At 40.7% G+C, this 15,985-nt stretch overlaps 1 protein-coding gene across 2 annotated transcripts in view; it reads right to left on the bottom strand.

The window, feature by feature from the left end:
- mthfd1l (methylenetetrahydrofolate dehydrogenase (NADP+ dependent) 1 like) overlaps window positions 1-15,985 on the bottom strand; it is a gene marked incomplete at its 5' end in the record, with an annotated part of 40,945 nt that overhangs the window by 1,775 nt on the left and 23,185 nt on the right. For both annotated transcript variants that reach the window (XM_079215960.1, XM_079215961.1), the window contains 6 exons: window positions 5,417-5,569; window positions 5,704-5,811; window positions 6,881-7,058; window positions 7,272-7,375; window positions 9,279-9,320; window positions 9,819-9,958. In XM_079215960.1, coding sequence (XP_079072086.1) covers window positions 5,417-5,569; window positions 5,704-5,811; window positions 6,881-7,058; window positions 7,272-7,375; window positions 9,279-9,320; window positions 9,819-9,958 — 725 coding nt within the window. The remainder of the gene's footprint in view (window positions 1-5,416; window positions 5,570-5,703; window positions 5,812-6,880; window positions 7,059-7,271; window positions 7,376-9,278; window positions 9,321-9,818; window positions 9,959-15,985) is intronic.

Raw genomic sequence — 15,985 nt, 5'->3', positions numbered from 1 at the left:
ACAACACAGCTGTTACGCACCAGAAGACAACGCACTACGACTGTGTCCGACTTTGCGTAAATGGGGCAGACTGAGATCAACCCCTTCAGCTTCAATGACTATAATCTAGACTCATTTACGTCTGGGCAGGCGGATGATCAATGTGTTGACAGCCTACACTTTAGTACTGATGAACTTAGCCACCAACAGTGGAGGCTTTGTTCGTACTGTCGTCAAAATAAAGTCAACAATAGGCTACCTCACAGACACAAGGCAAAGTGAAGAGCCGTGGCAGTAATAGGGTTTTCATACTGATGGAAAAGACTGGATGCAAGAATCACATTGAGTTTTGATTTGTCCGATAAGTAGCTTAAAGAGGCTGTAAGAACCTAAGAGGTTAATTATAGAACAGAGTAACAACGTTACCACATTAATGAAATGTTGCTCTTAAACGGAGCGCACATGATCAACTGTGAGGGGGATTTTTAAATTTTTCCCTCAAAGGTTTTCATTCACCACATTTGTCTTAGTAAGTTTCTTCAACTGACAATAATCAAAAGTGTGGTGCTTTTGATCATCAACATAATGTTGACAATTACCTCCCACAGTATTTCCCAATTGTTAGATATAAAAACAGAAAGAAATTGCAGTTTTGGCAACAAATAGTAACAAAACAAGCATCCACAGCACATTCAAAAGGCTCCTGGAGACGGCCTATTTCTAAAGTACGTGTGAGTGTGTGTGATCATACATGTAAGATCCCCGTTGATCAGCTGACAGCAACGTCTATCCGGGAGATTCATGTGGAGTTATATTGAGACAGATTCAATAAGAAGGGGAAAAAACAACCGACTGAGGAAATTTTTCTTAATTAAATTTGTGACGACAGAGGCAGAGAGCATGTGAATGAAGGCTCACGCGTAGTCAACAAGACCAGATATCAACAGCATGTGCTACGGTTAACAGTGCAATTGAAAGTTCCATTTCCATCTGGTTTAGATGTCAAAACTAATCTGAATCCACATTTCAAGTCAATAAATGTGCAACTCCAGTGTTTGGTGTATGGCAGATAAAAAGGTTGGTGAGCAGAGAACAACTCATCCAGGGACAAAACCGTTTCTCTCCAAAAACTCTGCCACATCATCCCGTCCAAACTGAAAAGTAAATCATCTCTCTCATTAGACGGGGAGCGACATTCTTTGCGTGCCTCCCTTCTTCTGACCTAGGGCCAGTTTTATGGGCCCATTACAGGAGGAAGTGACCAGCCTATTTCCTGTCTGAGGAAACGCAGTTCTGCATTTAAACGAAGGGACTAATTGAGGAGAACGTGCTTACATAATCCGACCGAGCGCATGCTCACTGCTGACGCTCACTGGTCTAATGTAAACAGTGAGCCAGCGCTGTTACACGACACGGTTCTGACGACACGGTTCTGACGACATCATCAATAAACCACAGATGACTCAGACTGAGCCCATTTTAAGGAATTCAATATCAATGCATCACCTTTTAATCTAATGGATGCATTAAGAACACTGATGGAAGAGGAATTACCTCATTTATCCTTTTAGTTGCGACATCACAATGTCCGAACACTATTGCATGATGTCATAACAAATTGATCAGTGGGAGAAACTATTGACTTAAATCGTTTCCATAGATGATATTAGGTGAAATCTACAGCTTGGATCAGCTGTAACTCTCCCTGATGAATCATCAGGATAAAACGACTAAACCACCTCATCTGAATATAAAGGGGTTTAGTCACCAGAATATCTGGGTTTTCAATGAAAAGTCAAAAAGGTACAAGCATGTGTATTTAAAAAGGGAGCAAAGAAGTCAGCTACGATTTCCAAGATGCATTTTGCCAAGAACCATCCAATCGCAGAGCTTAACATTCTGTGATGTACCCTCTAAAAAGGTGGTTGGAAAGCTTAAGATAACAGTTTTGAGAAAACTGGCAATACAATGTGCAGATTAAATCAATTTACTTTTGGATTCTGGGTAATTTTGTCAACTAGGGTACCTTGTTCTGTACATTTTCCTCCCGTTCTGTACCTGATCCAGCTTCTTACAAATGTCCAGACGTAGACTCATGTACACTGCAATACCATAATTATGTTCACTATAGTAACTCTAATGGTCCAAACTGAAGCATCATTGCTTCATTATGTATAACAATAAGCGGCTTCCTAAACAGGAAAGAGAAAGTGTATCGTATTTTACACAGGACTTCAGAAATGAGCTATAATTACGATACAATGTGGTCAGAAAGCATGACAATGCACCGGTCTTACCATTCTAAATAGTAAAGTATGACTGCAATAAAGAAGAATCTCCCGTTGCCCTGACACCACAATTTAGTTCAATTAAAGTGATGTGAACTTTGAAGCTCAGATCACAGAAGGATATGACTCAAAACCTCTAAACTCACTCAAAAAAAGTTAATAAAGCCGCTTTAAAGTAACTTTTTCGCCGTTTGGTTTAACATATCAGGCCGCAATTTAAATATCAAAAGATGCTAAAATGTGAAGAGTAACTGTCTAACTGACGAGGTCTTGAAAGCAACAAAGGATGTGCTGTTCTGCTGGTCGTCCTCGCCAGTCTGAGAACAAGTTGGCACTTGCAAAATGACACAACACTCCGTGGCTAAAGTTGGAAACTCCACTCAGCCAAATAAGTTCCTCTATTGTACCGAACACAATGCGTCTTTGTCCGGGGAAGGCCTGGAGGAGACAATGTAGCTGGATCTCTACCCCCCACTGATTCGAGAGAAGAGTCCCGGTCATCAACAGCACAGTCGCTACACAAAAGCATTGAGGAGATTATGGAATTGTGCCATTTAAGATTAATGGACCGTTAGAGGGAGGAAATGTGGAAATTACAGTCAGTGTGAAAAAAGCTTATAGGGGGTTTATCAGGATTCTTTTTTATAAGGACTCCCACAAGCCCGTACTGTTACGAGGATGTGTCTGTTAGTGAAATCCAACGTTGTTAAGGGATCCATTAGTGGTTTAGTGAAATCTTGCGGTCGCCGCTGCAAGTTTCCGTAAGTACTTCAACTTAACGGTTACTTAAATTTTTTGAAACCATAGGTCTCTTCTCACAAGGGGTACAGTCATTTAGACATTTAAATTAAGTTAAACAAGCATGTGGTTGCGGAGATAACTAAGGAAATGTTTAAGAAAAATTATCTTTTTTTTTGTTCGAGAATAGGAACGGGGGGATTTTTGCGCATAGTGTCTAAAAGGTGTTAACCAGTTGTGACCATGTGGCATATCCAGCCAATCGGCTGGATATGCGTTGCATGTGGAGGCAGCTCTAACGGGATATGAACACTAAAAAGAGCTATTGTTCTGCCTGCGACCCCTCCCTCACATATCTGGAGGATGACATCAGCCCCTTCCTGATTCTTTACCCTGTAAAGACCCTTAACCCCCCTGAAAACCTCCCCCTTCTCTCTCTCATTCACTCACACCCTCACTGCCTCAGGCGTTTAGTTGGTGAGATCCATCTTCCTCTTGGAGTCTCGTGTGACCTGAGATTTTGCCAGATATAAAATAAAAATAAGCGAAACAGCGTATTTGCATTTACAAGAAAAAAAAAAAAACACTTACAAAAATAAAAAATTCAACGAGAGCATTTGGTCCTTACCCCTCTTCCACTTGCCTGACCTTTTCTCGTTGAAGCTTTTTACATTTTTTTTTAAACAATTCTAAAAATCTGAAACATGATACTGGGGTACTCTTTCCAGACACTACAATACAATTTTAGAAGACCGTCACATTTGTAAACCATGTCATTTTAACCAAATAACTATTTAATTGAGGTTTAAAAATGTCTACGGATCAGTCTGGCGGACGGAGGCTCAGCCAAAGAGTTCAAAGAACAATTTGGAGACTTCCTTTGGGTTAGGAGTCACAGTTCAAGGGTTGTCAACGTGCCAGTGGCTCCGCGGGCCACAGCAGATCAAAGGAAAGGTTGGGAGACTGGACAGACGCCACACCAAGACACTGCCGTGCCTTCCCAGCATGCCCGGTGTTTGACACCTCTGCCTCGGCGTATCAAAGCCCATCACCTCAGGGCACTCTGGTGAAACAGCAGGAGGTCAAATGCTAAGGAAGCTGCTACCTTCCTGCCCGGCCCATCATCAACCACGAGACTCCAGCTAGCCCAGTGCACTGCTAACCAGCTCAGTGACATGGTTGTCAAGGAAAAGGAAAAACAAACCTTGTTCAGAGACAACCTCAGAAGAAGGATGCACATAAAGTATCATAGCTCTATGCTTGAATTAAGGAAAGTCTGTAATTCAAACCACAACATCAACATAAAATATCACAAAGGTTGTGGTTTTCCAGAAGTACAGATTAGGATTTTAATTAGTTAAGTTAATTAGTACAGTCAAAACTTGATTTGACCCTGAGAGATCAAAGTGAACCGCTGGAGTTATCAGTAATAACCCTGGATATTACAGTAATGAGGAAAAGTAAGGGCACCATGTTGTACAATTAGATTCATGGTCTTGTGCAGTAAATAGCCAACATGTTTGTGTCTGTAGCCTGGTTTCAGAGCATTCCCACTAATATGCACAGACAAACACACATGAAAACATACACAGGGTCAAAACATAAATTCATCATAAACACGTCGCTATGATTTCCTGTGTTGCAATAATGCAACAATCTTTGGTTCTAAGCCAAAACACATATTAAGCCCTCAGGCTGAAGCCTTAACGTGTTCCAGGTTTCACTTTAAACCTAAAGAACTGTGTTTTTGGCCACTTGGGACCAGTGAAAAGGTTTTGTGAACACAACATTGAAATATCATCACCTTTCAAGTGGTTATGGAACTTAACAAACAGCTGCTTATTAACACATCCAGCTGTTACGGAGAAACATTATCGGTCATTTGAGAGTTGTATGTGTGTCCCTCTGGTCCAACAGTCGCTGTCAGCTCTGCTTTTGGTTTTAATCATCTCCTGAGGTAAATATCGGGCTCTTTCGCTGCTAAATGCTTCACTATGTTCACCAGCTAGTCTGTCAGATTGTTGGTGCTGAGCTGGTATTGTACAGTGGGTTTTTAGAGATTAGCTGCCCATGCTATGCTTCAGGAAGCTAAATATATTTTACATACAAATCTCTGCTGTACAGCCCGATATGAAGTTGGTTGAGGTACACTTTATTGTGTTCTACACAACAGTTTGTAGTATTTTATTAAATGTAGTCTACAGCCTCTATTCTGCCATGAAGTTTCGGTTTATTAAAAATGAAAGCACAAACGTATTAGCCTCACTGTAAATTACAGTAGGGTTAGTGTCTGTTTTTTTGTGGATCCAGTCACTTTTAAAACAGCTCTGTTATTGTGAGCTATAAAAGCAAAAAGACTGAAGTTAGAATGAGCTGGCTGCTTTAAACTCATGCAGACTACAGTTACGTACCGTTCCCACAAGTGGGAAGATGAAACCCGCTCCAATGCTAGCACGAACATCTCTGATCGGCAAAACAAATCCAGTGGGTACCCCCTTCTTGTCAGGCATATGGGACAGGGACAGGTGAGTCTTTGCCATGCAGATAGGCAATGAATCGTAGCCCTGGTTAAAGAAAAAAATAAACAAGAAACTTGGTTAATGTATGTGTTTGTGTAAATTAAGAGAGAAAGATACACAAAGTGAGGCACAGATAAAGGAGATGATCTGCAAGTCAGTTATTGCAGCAGTGATCTCACCTGTTGATTGTAGTAATCTATCTTGGCCGTGGCCTCTGGAGACAGCTCAATGTCATCAGCTCCATACACTTTTTTTGCAATTGTTCTGATCTTCTCGACTATCGGCATCTATGGGAAAACCAGTGTGTCAGAGAAAGGTGGAAAAAAACAAGCCCTCCAGCCAAAGGAAATAATTGAAATAATTAGATTCAGTGAATGCACATCTGTGTGACATAAACGTTAATAAAAGTGACTGTGAATGTGGCATGTTTGACTTTTACCATTTGACGCATACTAAACACTGCATTCCTTTCTTTATAGTGCCAGAACTGAGGCTTGGGGAGATTTTAGCAAACTTAATTTTCTCTTTCTACGAAGACCTGTTGAAGCCCATGCCCCAAGCAAAAGACAGGTTCTGCTGAATACTAGAGTACAACCCGCTGGTTTGCTTCTGCTGGATCCTCCTTTTCAGACTGATTGGTCTCTGCTCTGAGAACTCTAGATTGTTCTTCTCTCTGGGGGTGTTTGGGGGCCTCTTCATCTTTAAGTTAGCCCGCCCCCATCAAGAGTTCAATCCTGAGGCTGTCAGTCAAACCACACACCCTCCAAGCTTCACTGTTCACTGAACTTTCATCCTTACTCAACAGCTGTCATTGTGAACTCTTAATAATGTGAAGAATAAATCAAGTATTTAATTTATTCATGTCACTGGGCCTAATATATTGTACTTAAAATTGGATTCATCAACCTGGTACCAGGCCTATTATAGTGACCTTGACCTTCAGGTCCAAATGTGAAGAATTTCCCTTGAAGTGAAAAAAAAAAATAATAATAATAATAATAATAATAATAATAATAATAATAATAATAATAGAAACAAGTAATATAAATAAATATAAATAAGCAGTAAAACAGTTCAGAAGGATATTAATATACAGACTGAATAGAAAAAAGCATGTATAAAAAAAAAAGTACTTAAACGTATTGCACGTAATATTGCACCAGGTGAATGCTAAAGTGACCAAGTTCAGTTCAAAGTGTTCAATTGTCAAAGTTGTCTACTGGGAGCTCAGCTGGTTGATATGAGACACTAATTATGACGAGTATTTTCATATTTCTTAAACATGTCTGGAGGGAAACCTCAATTATGATCAGTTGAAAAAAATTGCGGATTTCTATCGCAAGTATCGGCTCTCACCTCTATGTTGTACAGGAATTGGAAGTTGCTGGGTCTGCTGGCAGCCTCATTCACAGCTTGGGCCAAATCCAAGGAACCTCGGCCGCCCTGCGCCCAGTGGTGACATGGCACGGCATCCGATGCTCCGCACTCTTTCGCTATATGACACACAAGCTCGATCTCTGCCTGGGTGTCCGTCCTAAAGGACCACCAAGGGGAAACATTGTTAGCAGTGCTTGTTGTTTATGGGGAGACATTACTTATTCAGAGACAAAATGAAGAGAACAAAAACGGTGCTTTTGTGGGCCATCCCATCTGTACTCCAAGCCCATTGATTGACTATCTTACAGAAAACTTGCCGATTCAAGCTAGGTTATGTTTTTGAGGACGTGCACGTCTGCATGCATCTTACGTAAAGACATTGAGTGCCACCACGACTGGAACCCCAAACAGGTGAGCAATTTGGATCTGCTTCCTGAGATTGCTTCGACAACCGCCTTCAACTAGACTCAGATCCTATGGGAGAAACGGACAAAACAAAGCAATGGTCAGGAATGCATTATTGTATTTCAACTGCCCTGCCGGCCAGTTACGACATGTATCAGAGCAACTACCTCTCTTACTGCGTGTTAAAACCCTATAAAGAGTGGAAGTATCCTACTGTGTGCAGTTATTCAGTCGTCACTCTCACGTATACTATGATGTTTAGAAGTCCAGTTATTCCAGAGTACATTAATAGCATATTGTGCAGCTACTCCCAAGTTTGACAGCAGTAATCCAATCGTGCACTTTGTGTCTGTGTGTGTGTGTGTGTGTGTGTGTGTGTGTGTGTGTGTGTGTGTGTGTGTGTGTGTAGCTCCAGGCTCAGAGCAGTAAGGCCATACAGGTCCCATAAATTAATTTCCATGGCTCTGTTTTTTCCCAGTACTTCTGGTTTTCATTACAGGCTTCACAATTAACTTATACTGCTTCATTATTTACTCAGCTGAAGCCGCCTGAAAGACCAGTGATTTGGGCCAGATATGAACACACACACCACTTTTCTAAGACCCACCTTCACGGAAACCACGTGCAAAGATTGCATTTGTGAGGTTAATCAAATAAGTGCTCTTAACCATGTTAGTGGACAAAGTATTTATGCATATAGGAATTAAATATCTGTGAGAACACAGACTGAGGCAGAATTATTATATATTTATTTATTGCAACATCTAAGCTTTTCATGGCTTATGCTGCTCAAAAACAGGGTTCATATGTGTTTTTACTTAAAAATATCCATGATTTTTCCAATACTTTTCCACATCTTTTCATGACTATACATTCTCTGAAACTTCTGTGTATTGGCTACATGAAAAGAAAAAGAATAAAATTCCATGTCAAATGTACCAGTAACACTATATCTAAACTAAAATGTAGGATGTTGGCTGGAGGGTAATATGACCTGAAAACCTGGCTTGTGTCTTCACATTACATGCAGCCGGAACTTGACATTAACTTTTTTGTGCACAAAATGGTCCCTTGTGTGATGGACGACAGGGAAGCACTGCTTTCTGCCAGCGGGCGTTTTGCCCTCAGGGGAAATTGTTTAGCACCTTGTTTGTGCCGGTTCTCCCATGTTCAAAATGTCTAACGTTTTACTACACAGTCCACATCTTTCTTGAGCCATTCCTTTTAATGACATGTCAAAGCGAAAACGTTCTTAAATCTGCATTTTCCTGTCATTGCTAGAATTTTACATTTTCATTAAAGGTTCAAGCCACAACTCGGGTTGGCGTCTTGTGTTACCACTCGCAACTTCATGTGACAGAGCGGATTTACCCAGTTTAACGAATATAATATATATGAACTAATATGTTGTTCCTCAATCTTAACTGAACCACATGCACTGTTTAATAAAAGGCTAAGTGAAGTAAATTTCCAATTTTTCTGGGTTAATATAATTTTAAAAATTGCTTTTTTTCAGGTTTTTTGATGACCTTACGAAACCCTTCTAAAACAGGGACACGCCCAGCTAAAAGGATGTGTTGCACTAATGTGCAGTAAGTCATCTCCATGCAACTCAAGAGTTGTGCTGATCTTTCACATCTTTACTGAAGAAAACAACAAAGCAGACAATGCGCACATGATTGTTTTATAATTGGAGTCATGTATTTGCCAATTAGTTTAAATAGCTTTCATTTTCCTGTAAACATCCTGACCTTAACGACTAAATTTAATAATGTATTTTTTAAACTTGATTGGAAAAGATTGAACCGCTTCAAAACTCCCCTGCTCAAATATGTCACAACATGTAAAAACACAGAAACGTCATTATTATTACTATTATGTGTCCCTCACGTTAATATTTTTGTCCCAATGGCTATGCTTCTTATTTCTATGTCTATTTGTGTGCATTAATGCATATCTATATGGCTCATACCTCATCAATGTACTCTCTGGGAAGAGGTGCCCCAGCTGACACCTGAAAATACACAAAGACAACAAATTGACACACACTTCAGTATTAGGTAACATTCAGCAATATATTGTTTTATTTCCCATCTAGTTTTATGCATTTGCCCACACAGGAGAATTCACTGTATAAAAAAAGTCACTGAAGCCTTAGTAGCATGCAGTATGTATGTGTATATGTTGTGTGTACATGTACAAAGATAACATTTAGTGATTTGGTTAACTAATCAATTTCTACTGAATTACAGTTCAACAGCCCAGCAGCTTTTTCATGACCATAAAAAGGTTACAGGGTGATTGTGACTGTGTACATAATTGTGTCACATGCTAGTTTAGGTTGTTGAAAACATCAGTGCATTGACTGTTAATGTTAAAAAATGTGTGGGTGAAAGCCAGGCTGCAAGACCCCTTTATGTTATTCTACGGCTGCATTAAGGACATAATAGAAGACAGAAGGAGGTGAAGTGGCCATCTAACTGGCGGACTGTGTTATGTTAGGTCAACTTACATTTGGTCCACCGCCGTGCATCTTCAACGCTCGGACAGTTGCAACCAGCACCACCACATCTGGCCTCAGCCCTGAAGTCCGACATTTGATGTTGAAGAACTTCTCCATCCCAATATCCGCTCCAAAACCAGCTTCTGTCACTGTGGGAACAGAAATATATATATATATATATATATATATATATATATATATATATATATATATATATATATATATATATATATATATATATATATATATATATATTTTTTTAATGGAACTCTAACAATCTACTGAGGTCTTCTGGTCAGCATACAATCATAATGTAAGCGGACGGTGATCTTTTATTTGTGCTCTTTAGAAAATACTTCTACTGTAGCAGCAGCACTTAAAAAAGTAAAAAACACTTAAAAAAAAGTAAAAAACATCAGGGAGAGCGAGGTTCATGGCGATAGCAGACACAGGCTGACCTGATCTTGAGCCAGTCACCTACCTCTTGTTCTCTGTTTAAGATCATTTTGACCACACACACACACACACACACACACACACACACACACACACACACACACACACACACACACACACACACACACACACACACACACACACACACACACACACACACACACACACACACACACACACACACACAGCTTTAAAGAATCATGGGAACGAGAGGAGAGTCTGACTAACACTGTATTGAGTAATGGGTTCACTGTAAGGCCTCTCGAAGAGACAGAGCGCCTCTGATATGGACGGCCCTACACTCGGGCCTCTTGAACAGGATCCAAACAAAGCAAATAGTCCACCTGGAATTACGGCCTTGTTGAGATAAGGTTTCCGGTTACGTATTGTGTGCATGTGTGTGGCACCATTGTGGTGGCGCTAAGCTAGACATTCAGAGAAAGGCTGAGGTTGATTTCGAGGCGAACGCGTTTAGTGAGGTTTCAACGAATTCTGGTGTTTTTTCTCATTTAGAGCAGCCTGGCGGGAACACTGTCCTTTCAACCGTAAAAAGGGAATAAATGATTGCATTGACACCACCAAAAAGGTGTCTGATTTCAGGTAAATACCATTTAATGGGGATTAACTAATGACAGCCATGACTGAACTTTTAGTTTTAGCCCATCATTTTCAATGCACTCAAATGTACACAATAGTCAAGTCCTAAAAATCCAATTGTAATATTTAAGACCAATATAACATGACCAAAATCAACTGTAAAAAAAAGATGCTCAGTCAGATAATAAAGCACATTAAAGAAGAAAATAAATAAAACAACAATGAGATCCATAGAGAGGGAGATTCAGAGTACAGTTACACAATAACTCAGCTTTGTTAAGGGAGAAGGCTGTTTTTTTTTTAAACAACCAACGTTTGGTGTAGATATAATCATTTTATTATTGTAATAGAGATCTTTTTAATGTATTTTTTTAATCAGTTGCATGTGGGCAAAACTTGACTCACTCTGAACTTCTTCCCTGAATTCAGCGGGCTGTCCAGCACAACCAGTTCCACCAGTGAGAGGTGCACGTTCGTACAAACCAGAAGCATTCACCTTCTGTATAATCTCTGTGAGCGCAGCCTCCATCAGTGACCATCAGCTAACCCTCTCAACATGCAACTCAATTTAAAGGATACTACTAAAATGTGACTAAGAAGCAAGTCAGGAAACAAATTCAATTTAGTTGATGAATGATGTTGTTCACATACCTTTGTGCGTGCAAAGATTTATCTATACAGTAAATACTGTGTGTTTTATTAAATGCAGTTAAGCAGTCGTAAGGAATTATTTGGATCAGTTCCCTTAGAATGGACAATATATTATATTATGGTATCCACTCTAGAAGGGAAGAAAGAAAACAATATTTAAAACATTCATTGTTTGGTTACATATTGTTTGGTTCAGTGAGAAATTGAATTATTCCCTGTAGCTTACAGTGCTTGTGGTTGACACATTTCTCGGAAGCTTTAGAGAAAAAACAAGTGTTTCTATGAAGAATCTATTAGTCACTCTGCATTGCTCGGGAAAATATGATTGATTTAACCAGAAATGAGCAAAAGCACTGCAAGGAGAAAATAATTGGGAAAGAGACAAAGAGCTGAAGTAAATGAGAGATGAGATAAAAGAATAGGAAGAAAAGCACAATTGTATTGCTCTGCCTTAACAGCGTCTAGGAATATGACAATGTTGATGTTAAGAAAGACATTGTGTGTTGGGTGGCCTTGGCTGCATCTCTCTCTCTCTCTCAATGTTAAAGTCTTTCTGAGGAAAGCGCAACAAATTACGCCTGAGGGATGAGCACAAGAATGCAACTAGACTTTGTGTCCTCCGCTGACAGAACGCGTAGGGTTTCTCGTTAGTGCCACACTAGAGCTTTGGCTCTGAATCCTGAACCAGCCTGCCAATGAAAATCACATTCTTAGCTTCAGGATATGTTGATATTTCCATAAATTGTGTGATAATCCATCCATCCATTATCAGCCGCTTATCCGGGGTCGGGTCGCGGTGGCAGCAGGTTCAGCAGGCCGACCCAGGCTTCCCTCTCACCCGCAACACTTTCCAGCTCATTCTGGGGGATCCCGAGGCGTTCCAAGGCCAGCCGGGAGATACAATCTCTTCGGCGTGTCCTCGGTCTTCCCCGGGGTCTCCTACCAGTTGGACGTGCCTGGAAAAGCTCTAATGGGAGGCGTCCAGGAGGCATCCTGACTAGATGCCCGAACCACCTCAGCTGACTCCTTTCGACACGAAGGAGCAGCGACTCGACTCCAAGCTCCATCCTGATGTCCGAGCTCCTTACCCTATCTCTAAGGGTGAGCCCGGCCACCCTGCGGAGGAAGCTCATTTCGGCCGCTTGTATTCGAGATCTCGTTCTTTCGGTCACGACCCAGAGTTCGTGACCATAGGTGAGGGTTGGAACATAGACCGACCAGTAAATGGAGAGCTTCGCCTTCCGGCTCAGCTCCCTCTTCACCAGGACGGACCGGTACAGCGCCTGTTTTACTGCTGCAGCCGCACCGATCCGTCTGTCGATCTCCCGCTCCACCTTACCCTCACTCGTGAACAAGACCCCGAGATACTTGAACTCCTTCGCTTGGGGTAGGCAGTTTGTCCCCACCTGGAGGGAGCAATCCACCGGTTTCCGGCAGAGCACCATGGCCTCAGATTTGGAGGCGCTAACTCTCATCCCTGCCGCTTCACACTCGGCTGCAAAACGCCCCAGTGAATGCTGGAGGTCACAATCCGAGGAGGCAAACAGGACCACATCATCTGCGAACAGCAGAGAGGCGATCCCGAGACTCCCGAACCGGATCCTCTCCGCCCCCTGGCTGCGCCTAGATATCCTGTCCATGAAAGTCACGAACAGGACCGGTGATAAAGGGCAGCCCTGGCGGAGGCCAACACCCACCGGGAACGTGTCTGACTTACTACCGAGGATACGAACACAGCTCCTACTGCAGGCGGAACATGCACAACAATGCCGAGCAGAGAATTATGTGAGGGTGAGAAATAGAAACAAAGACCGCGAGTACATAATGACAGCAAGTACAACACGCTTTGACATTACACCAAGCAGGAGATTGACCCCGGAGGATGTCATGCGGAAACACTAGCAAGCTTCCTGTTCTGTGTGGTGACCTTGAACTGGCCAGAGAGCAAGAGGGGAAGAGGAGGTCGATGTTGTGAGTGACAAGCGACCTGGATGGTGTTACGACCATTCAAAGCATTAGTATCGGCACCGACGCCAGTAAAAACGCCAACAGAGACGGCTGGAAAGTAGATCTACATAACCTTCTGTTTTCCAGTTGGAGTTGTTGCATTTAGTTGGGCTGCAACTAATGATTAATCCGTTTTTGTATTATTCGATTTTCTTTTCAAATGTAAAAAAAAAAAAAAAAAGATATTCAATATATAATTATATTAAAATTAGACAAGCAGGACATCCGTCTTTGAAAAGGCCCACTTCCTCTACTTCTTACCATCAGAATCAGCTTTATTGGCCATATGTGTTTACACATACATGGAATTTCCTGTAGCTCTTGGTACTTATATACACAATACACAAGATAAATATAAAAAAGACATTTAAAGACAACAGTAGTCAGAGTCGTGTATGGCCTTCGTCTTAAGAGATAGTTTGGTAGTTTTTAAGTGGGGTTGTACGAGGCACTTAACCATAGTCAGCATGCCGACCGCCATCTACTTTAGGTAAAGTACCTGATACAATCCCACTTCAAAAACACCCAAAATTTAAATGAACATTTGATCTTAAACATTGGTGTTTATCAATTATTTTTTTCGACCAACTAATCAATAAATCAACTAATAATTTTAGTACTACTTCTTCATGCGTACCATCAGACTATGACAATGTGCTGTATTTACAGCTAGGTCAAACAGATAGTTTGATGCCACACCCCTAGTTAGTTACAGCAGCCAAGATGGCAGACACGAGCAATGAAATGTACTGCTGAGGACGGGAACAGAACCAAAACATATTTTAGCCACTTAAAATAAATACCCGTCTCAAAAAACTAAAAAATATATACATTTAATTTAAGTGTACACTATCTTAAGAATATTTTCATTCCGTTTACATTTCACTAAGCAGTGCATAGATATGCATATTGCATACATAAATCAAGGATGGAGAATTTAAAGGCAATGCTTTTGTGTTTGTTTTTTAAAGTAGTGTCAAAAAGGTATTAAAGCTTTAAATGTTCCACATGGTGAATATATCATATGGCCCAAATGTTATTTGTTGCTTTAGTTTAGGGAGGCTCTGCCGTATGGGAAATCTAGCAGTAAAACAGTTTTAGGGGGTTATCTGCGTTCAATACTCCAGACTGTTAATGATACAGGAATTCCTCACATCTGGCATGTGGAATTCATCCCCCAGCAGCCCCCTCATCACAATAGCAGCATTTCTCCAATTGTAAGTCCAGATCCCAAACTGACTTGAAAAATCCACAATAATACAGAGCATGATGAAGGAGGGCCAAGAGTAGGTTCACACACACCCCAACAGCCCTCACCGAGTTCACAGGAAGTTCATCTACATCCTTTGCACAAGAGTGGAGTTTGCAGAGATAATCAAACTGGTCTGTAAATTATTACTTCATGATATTATAATATTACATTATCAGACACTGCTGTTACATCCGTATCAAAGACAGAACAAATAATTACAGTCTATTAGGGTTTCATTCTTGTTTCATCTTTTAATTGTTCGATCCATTCCTATAATAAAAGTGAACATCCGATTTAGGATTAATTTCCGATAAAGAATTTATTAATTTGTGAAAATGTGTGGTTCTGCGATTTCTTAAGAAGAAGAATGTGATCGCTCAAATTCAATTTTGACTTTATTTATTTATTGTGTATTGTACGTCTTTTTTGGCAAATAAATTACACTGAAAGGACAAGTTGAGAGTTTGTCACCATAACTGTATAAAAACACATTATTTATTTATATATATATTTTTTTTTTACACATTATCATTTGTATTATCAACATGATTACAATATTTTAATATTACAGTTATTGTCATTATCGGTACATCTACCCAGCAGCTTAGCATTTACTTTGGCGTCTACAATGCTTTCATAACCTTTTATAAAATTACAAAAATGGTTAAACCTGATGATCAAACTAGATTAAACAAAGAGCCGACTTGTCTGTCCAGACTGTATTTGCAGATACATACATTTTCTCAATTTCGCTGTGATTATTCTTTTCAGAGGTGCCAGCTCAAATAAGACAAAGTGTGTATCGTCAGAAAATAAGGGCCCGAGAGGGAGGGAGTAAGAGTGAGGGGGTTACATGCATCCCAGCTGCAGAGGGAGGAAAAGGAGGGAGGTCGAGTTCTTGGCATACCTGAGAGTCAGGTAACAAACACACAGACAGAATGGGGGGGATGACACGAACAGATGGAAAATCAGTGGGGTGTAGAGGTCGAGTATAAAACAAGCCTCTCTGCTCCAGTGTTGTGAAACCCAACTCTGCTCACGCTGCCTACACATTTGCCCAGCTCACAGATGACAGCTTGTGTAAGCTAAAGAGTCACCCATCTCCTTTTACCCTGTTAGTGCTCTCGCAGAAAACTCTCCCACATACATGTATAAGCCTTGACACGATTGACATGCACATCAAATTCACCTGACAAGCTCAACAACACACACA

This window comes from Taurulus bubalis (genome assembly GCF_910589615.1).
Source record: "Taurulus bubalis genome assembly, chromosome: 3".
NCBI lineage: Eukaryota > Metazoa > Chordata > Actinopteri > Perciformes > Cottidae > Taurulus > Taurulus bubalis.
This window is presented reverse-complemented; position numbering and strand designations above follow the sequence as displayed.